At 40.6% G+C, this 7,920-nt stretch overlaps 1 protein-coding gene across 1 annotated transcript in view; it reads right to left on the bottom strand.

The window, feature by feature from the left end:
* Positions 1–3,641: 3,641 nt before the first annotated feature.
* Positions 3,642–7,920, bottom strand: part of SPTLC2 (serine palmitoyltransferase, long chain base subunit 2) — a 24,995-nt gene continuing 20,716 nt past the window's right edge. Inside the window, exons 7-9 of the mRNA XM_010143631.1 lie at positions 6,755–6,860; positions 5,729–5,948; positions 3,642–3,905 (exon numbers count right to left, since the gene is read on the bottom strand). Coding sequence (XP_010141933.1) covers positions 3,642–3,905; positions 5,729–5,948; positions 6,755–6,860 — 590 coding nt within the window. The remainder of the gene's footprint in view (positions 3,906–5,728; positions 5,949–6,754; positions 6,861–7,920) is intronic.

Consider the following 7,920-nt stretch of genomic DNA (forward strand, 5'->3'; position numbering starts at 1 on the left):
CAGTCAAATTAAATAACCCAAACACCATGTGAACAGCAAGAATCAAGTGGCTTTACACTACAAGTTTTCAGAACTCAATTCCAGGAATTGATTTGTCACCTTTGTGTACACTATGACTCCTAAAATTCTGCCAGTTGTGTAATTTTATTATTGTTTTAAAAAGCCCCTTTACAAAACTCTCTAAAGTTCACTCATCTTTGTGGCTGAACAGAGATAAAGAGCAGCATCCACTGAACTGCTGACAAGCATCTGCCACACTTGCTCGTTACCAGTTTCAACTCTAGTGACTTTGAATTGGAAAGCCAGCTCCAAAAAATCTGCTTTTGCAGAAAGAAGCTTCCTCCACCTCTCCAGCTCACCTTGCTCTATGATGTATCAAAGCCAAATGGGATATGCAAGATACCCGTAAACATTGTCACTAGGAGTTCTCCAAAGACATTCTACATGCTCAAAATGTTTGTAATTCTTGAGAACAACTGTTCCTTTGAAGAAATTCTCAAAGCTATCACAAATCAAGTATGTTTTGTTTAAGACCACATGGTAGTCTTCTCTAGCCAATTACATGCAAGATGAGTAATGCAAAGTAAAATAGGACAGACATAGTGTTGACACTGTAATAATGTATAGGAGCAGTACTGGAAGCACCACCTCCAAGAAGCCATCACATGGTTCTGCCATCGCTTTGGCTGTTGGGAGTGATTTTTTTGCAGTCTGGATGAAGAAGTAAGAAATTTATATTAAAATATAATTATATTCCCATAAACTGTCTTCAGAGAGATTGAGGCTTGCTAGTCACATGTATAAACTGTACAGAGAATTAACAGAAATAACTGTACAGAAAATTAACAGAGAACGAACAGAAGTCAAGACAAGAAACTACTGTCCCAATTCCGACTGCCCATTCGTATGCCATCCATCTTATGTTCTCTATAAGCAGCCATTCAGCTTTTCAGGGCTCCTGTATTTTGTCTGTAAATATCCTATTTAGTCACTGGCAGCTTGCTGGACAGATCTGAAAGGGGATACTGACTTTTTTTAGTGATGTAAAGTTTTAGTAATTACAACACTTTATATTGTAAGTTTAAAGCCTCCAGTGTTTTATTAGATTTAGAGTAACCTAAATTATTAGAGGAGAGAATTAACTTATTCTTGCTAAGTAAAACACACACACAAAAAAAATCTTTTATCCTCAAAAACTAATTGCTTCCTGCTACTTATTCTTCAGCTACAGACCCTCTCAATCTGCCATCACGATTTCCACAAAGGTTTGATGCCATGATGGACAGCAGCTTTTACAAATACTGTGTGGTAAACAGAAGCAGGCAGACAAAGAAGCCACAAAGGCTCTTTTCAGGAAAGCATTACTGAAGCCATTAAAAGATATAGCTGCGGCCCAAAACCCAGCGTTGGGGACTAGCTATCTACTGTCCCGGTTCCAGCTCCTGCGCCCCTGTAAAACCACTGCTCTATCTCAGTTTACCTTCATCCATTAGTTTGACTCATTTAAAAGCAGTGAATTTTTTGTAATCCACAGCTGATTCAGAGGTGCTTACCATTGACCTAGTTTAACACCATTACTTAAGTTGTCTTCCACAGTTAACATCTCTTATCACCACCACTCTACTCCACATTTACTCATAGGTCAAACCAACTGCGGGCAGTGGTCCTCCAGAGCCCCACCCTTAATTTCACAGAATTCAAACAGAAGTTTTTCAGCCAAAGCCCTTAGACAAGGCAAAAAAACGTTGTCATGCTATCACTAAGCAGCTGCTCCATTCTTCCAATTGAACTTTTGCCAACTTCATCCACAGAAAATGCCTACAAAGTAATATTATTTCTAAAGGCAAATTAAAAAAAAAACCCAAACCCAAAAAAAGACTGGGAAAGAACACTGTGCAGAAAATGAACACAGAAGCATTTTCATGCAGGGATCATCCTAGGAGATGCTTACTCTAGCTGAAGGCTGACTTAGATGCTTAGAAAGCCAGTACCACTTTCATGAGACCTGTAGCTGAGAAATCCTGAGTATGAGCGGACAGGACTTTGGCTATCCAGCTGGTATATCCAGCATTTTGGAAAAGTGCTACTTCTTTGAAATGACACAGCTTTCAAACACCAAAACCACTTCTTTACTCAACAGAAAGAGAAGCTAGAAATTCTGGTATTCCTTAGCACCAAATTAGCAGGATGTAGCCTGACACGCATTTTAAGCAACATGACAACAAAAAAGGCCTTTTATTTTTTTGCCAAATTGGTTCATGATCTGGTTCACCTTTCAGCTCTGACAGATCTTGCTAGCACAACAGCAGAACGCTCTGGAGTGGAAGTTGCTTCCATTCTCCTGGCTTGAACAAATACCACACTGTAGCCTCAGAAGGGGGCAAAAATGCCTTAGTTTGAATACTGCAAACATGAATCAGTTACACATTCCTTCGTTTCCACTTCATTAAGCAAAATAGATACTGGAAGAAACCCAAAACAAGCAAGGCCTGAGCAGACCACAGACTGCTGGCAAAGCATCAGCTAGAGAGAGCTCAAACACTCACTTTCAAGACGACAGCAAGACCCAGCACTTTTGCACAACTTTTCACGTAGTTCGAAGCTTCATTAATATCTGTTATTGAGAGCAGCATGCGGGACAACTCTTGGCTGGTGCAGGTATCTCACGTGAACCACTCGAAAATGCTAGCACAGATAACAGACGCCTGGCTGCGCTTGCCTTAGTAATGACTTATCTGTGGAGCAACCACCGACACCAACCGCTGGCACTTAATGCCGTTCTCTGGTAGTGTAAGCAAACCAGTTGAAACCTCTTGTAACAGAAAAGTTTTTCAGTCATTTCTCCAGGAAGCTCTTTCACTGTAGGACTTATCTGTCAGGTTAGTTGCTTAGACAACCCATGTTCAAAAGCAAACACAGTTCTCCAGCACACACCACCACCTCGTGGCCAGACGCCTGATGCTCCCATAGCTGAATATACTCTGCACTTTGAATTCTAAATGCTTCTGATCTGAATGCCACTGACAGATCCTCAGCAGGCGACACTGTCACCCTGTGTGAGCTGCTGACAGCAAAGTGCTGTACCATTTCAGTTTGAAGGCAGCTTACACATCACAAGTGCAAGCTATTTACTTCATGCTGTAACTGAAGGAAGCTGCTACCTACTAGGCAAATGAGACACAAGAATTCGTGGGTTTGACTCTGAATGCATTAAAACTAGTACACATTTCCGCTTTCTTTCTTTCATAACGAAAAAGGAAAACTAAGACAATGAAGACCAATATGCTGAATTTCTTCCGGTGAAGCGCTGCTGATCTTGAAAACGACCTCCAGCTCCCCAAGTAAAAAGGTATTTCAGAAACATTCCCATATATATTTTAACTGAAGTGCAAGTATCAAGTTATACTAGAGATGAACATCAAAAGCATTGCCCCTGCAGTAACCAGCACACAAGACTGTAAAACATACGCAGCCAAATACTCTGAAAGCAATTTAACAAGTGGGACAAATAACAAAGGACAGAGCGAGCAAGGAGGAAGCTAGAAAAGCTAGGCACAGAACACAAATCTATGCAATACTATGTCTTTGATAAGCTGGAAATTCCTTACGCTGTTATTAGGCTGATAGGATAGTAAATTGGTTTATTGGTCCAGAAATTCCAAGTCTACATGTACTAACAGATAATTACGAATGTGTCCACTGAATGAGTTATCTGTCAAAGTGCTAAGGAGGCTGTTTGCCTTCCCTCTTCCACATGTTTGCTGTTCGAAAGACTCACCAACAGTTGTACCATCTTCACCCATAATGCACTTCATGGACGTGATGATTTGCTCCACGACAGGAGGTGACAGTGATGTTGCATACACAGCACTGTGAGAGTATGTCCTCAGGTAATCGATCAGTTCCTAGCAAAATAAAGAGGCATCAGACATTGCCTTCCCAGCACTCCGAGAAATGCTTTATTGTCATGTCTTAATCACACAATAAAACATGCCACCACAAGAAATATCCTGGAAGAGAACGGTTATCTCAAGGAGTGATTCTACAGTACCAGTAATAAACAGTTGAAAAGCAAACATCAGGGACATGACCCATAATTATGTCACAGGGTAAGTATGCATGTGATCAAAGACAAATATCTATGACAGACTCGTTTAGCTGACACCATCAGCACTGGATTGCAGCAAGGTGTTTCCATTATTTAAGCTGTGTACAGGATGCGTTCCAAAACTGTTTAACAGTGGGAGTATAAAACAAATGAAATAGTGGGGACAGGATCAATAGGTACTTATCATGCTCAATATAATTTTTTCCCCCACAAAAGTCACCAAGCAGAGGAGTATGTCCTAAAATATTTTTCCCCTTTCTCAGCACAATACAAATAAAGCCACAGGTGTAAATTAAGAGCGCAAGAACCTCAGTCTACCCCCCCCCCTTCACTTTCCAGTTAAATACACCTGCTACATCTGTTAGAGGGCAAAAGCAGGTCATGTAGGAACAACTGACCAACACACCATAGATCTAGCCTGCTTGTTGTTAACTGGAACAAAACCACTCCAAAATATCCAGACCACTCCGGAAAAACATGACAGAGACCAGAATAAGTGCCAGGACACATTCTGCCTTCTGCTACCACAAAGTTAACAATGATGACCCTAAAAATAGCGCAAGCTGGGAACATATTACAGAAGCACGTGGAAGAGTTCCATTTTCTGTTGCTGTCTGCCTAGAGCCAGACTTAAATGAAAGGAAGTTGTAAAGGGACTTTAAAATAAACTAGGTAAGAAGATTTAAGACATCTTACCTCTAAAGCAATCCCTCAAACAGCAGCTAAAACACAGTTGCAAAGGACTCTTAGCTGCCTCACCTTACGCCAAGGGAGTTAATCCCACTGCCTTTGGAAAAAAAAGATTAATATGGTGCTTTCTTCTGGGGAAGATGTCAGAGGAACTTAACCCAGCCGTAGTAAACTCCCAAAGAGGAGCATCTGCAAGCCCCATGTCCAGGGGCTAAAGTAATTTTCACTATTAGTATCTAAAAAATTATTGTCCTGGTAAGAAAATGATAGAATTTTACTTTCAAATAGAGCTTAGAGGCCTGATCCGTGAGATACATTTGAGGATATGAGAAAAGGTGACAAGCGCAATTACCCAACACCATTCCTCCCAAGAGGAGGGGTTTGGCAAGGGCAACACTTTATAGCAATGTTTTCCAATAGAAGGAAGTCAGCAGAAAAAAACAACCCAAATGAACAAAAAACCAAACACCAAACAAACCTCCCAGAACCGCTCAAAAAATACCAACAACAACGACAAAAAAACCACTAAGAAGGGAAGTGTCTTTTTAGAAAGCAAACCTAAGAAGGGGATTTTCCTCCAAACAGGCTGAAAAACTTCAGCTTTAGGCATTTTTCCTGAAAGTTTCATTAAAAGGGACATTAAGAACTCCCTACTTCCTGGCTCCTAGCAGTTCCTAAAAAGGTATTACACTACTCCACTACATTCTGCAAACCGAGGTCATTGCTGACCACGTGAGAACTATACAATTACGAGATATTTTACTAGACTAGACCTTTCTGCGTTGCACAGACTTCCACTGTACTAGACAGTATGTAAAATTATGAAACAAACGGACAGAGAAATAGATGAACTTTGAGATGCTTAGTGAAGGATGCTTAGTGAAGGACTCCACCACTGGCCTGAAACAGCCATGACTCCCAGCTTTTTACCTTCTTGCCCCCAATGTATCCTCCAGCAGCTCCAAAGCTTTTGGTGAATGTTCCCATCATAACATCCACATCTTCAGGACTGAGTCCAAAATACTCCACTACACCTCGGCCACTGGGACCCAGGGCACCTATACTATGAGCCTCATCAAGGTACAGGTAGGATTTGTACTTCTTCTTAAGGGCAATCACTTCAGGCAAACGGACTATGGATCCCTCCATACTGTTGAGAAACAGAAATTTAGTGTAAGTTGATTTAACGGTTGGGGGCTCCTTATAGAGGCTAAAGTCACTAAGCTTTCTTTTCTTCACTCTTTCAGTAATTATGAAAACATAAAATTTGCTAGACACATCGTGTTCTGCAACGAGAAGAAAGATAACTCCTCCTTGCACCTGGGACCCAGACTTCTACATTCTACCTGTTTAACATCTCCGGAATGCTGACATAACTTACTGTTGCTGCTACTATTTAGTCTAAGGCAAAGGAATGTGTTCAGTGGCAATCTTATAAATGAATTCTCATTTTTACTTCCACCCTAATGTCAGTATTCTGATTTGACATCTACTTACCTGTTGTTTTTAAGTTTAAGAAATGGCTAGGCTCTCATTAGCAGCACTCCAAAACACCTCATTTTGTGCTGAAAGTCACAGATGCCTAACACAGCTAAGCTCTGACTCACTCTCAGCAAAAACATCCAATTTGAGCAATCTGAGCAATTCCATTCATCCTAGCATCATCTAGTAAGCATAGAAAGAATGGAATGATAAGCAATTTAAGACCTCAGCTCTGATGTAAACAATCAGTTTAGATTAATTAATTTCTATAATCTAATCAGGATGAGGGAAGCATTGTGATAACACCAGGTGCTGCTACAGTACTAGCAACAGGATGTGAATTTAAATCACAGATGAGATTAACGAAATAACTATGAAGTGACAATATTCATACTTTGATTTGGCAAAGGAACCCAAATGCTAAGCAGCTAGATCTCATGTGGAGGTCTTAGGAATATAAAGAATAGTCTGTACCTGTATATTCCTTCCACCAAGATAAGAATTTTTTTCCAGGGCCTCCGTGTACGAGGTTGCCCATGCACAATAGCATCTTTGAGCAGCTTCTCCAGGCTTTGCATATCTGCACCAGAAATTACTGTTAAATGGTACCAAAACAGCCACTAGCTTGAGCTTTGACATGACTAAAGACAGCAATACTCCAGAAATGCACAAATTGCTCCAGTGTGGAAGACAGACCATACATCGGTCAACAAGCATGGGCTTCATCTGGCTGTGGGCCCACAGATGAGATTAAAGGGAATGGGTGACTGTATGAACTCCGAGGAAGAACTTCATCATCCCAAGCACAAGTTAGAACATCAGGCACAAACACCAAACAAGGAAGGGAAAGAAAGGAAAGGTATCTCATTGCAAGGAAAAGAGAAAGCAAGTCAGGTATTAAGCTTGTCCTTGTGGATAGAAATAACTCAAAAAAGAACAAGGAAGCTCAAGGATAGTCAACTAAAGGTATGTAAAAGATAGACCAAAGTGCGGGACAGGAAGGGAAGCAAGCGTACTTTTTAATTCCTTTGTTTAAAACTGGAGGCATGGAACAGGAAGCTACTAAACCAAAATCAGAAACGAAAGAAAAAGAACTACCAGCGCAGGAACCAGGACAGTGTTCAGCATATCAGAAACTAGACAGATGAAGTTGTTACGTAGCAGTGAATTCTTAAACCTTACTAGCTTTGGCTACAAACACTTGACATGATTCTAGGAGATCTCTCTAATGTGAGCAAATAAATACACATGAAATCAGTCCTGAAAAAAAAAAACCAAACCAAAAAACGAGGAAAGGAGTGGAGATGGGAGTAAACAAACCATAAAAGCTAAAGTGCTGAGTGAGATAGATATAAATACTAAGGCATGAAGAAGAGCACAGTCATGAAAAGAGGACCGAGCAGTTGTAGTAGCAAGAGGAGCTTGTGTGAACTAGAACTAGACTAGAAATTACACAGCAAAATAGGTCAGTTAGACTCAAAAAGACAGAAAATGTTCGGAAAAAGACAAAGATGAAGAAGCCAGCAGTGGAGTTCCTACCTCCAACAAATCTCTCAAAAAAGGAAGGATGAGTTTAGCACAGTTAGGGAGAACAATGGAATATAAACTTCTGCTCTGCTCTCTCCAGAAAGAGGGAAAGA

The sequence above is a fragment of the Buceros rhinoceros genome, unplaced genomic scaffold, assembly GCF_000710305.1.
Source record: "Buceros rhinoceros silvestris isolate BGI_N320 unplaced genomic scaffold, ASM71030v1 scaffold7869, whole genome shotgun sequence".
Taxonomy (NCBI): Eukaryota; Metazoa; Chordata; class Aves; order Bucerotiformes; family Bucerotidae; genus Buceros; species Buceros rhinoceros.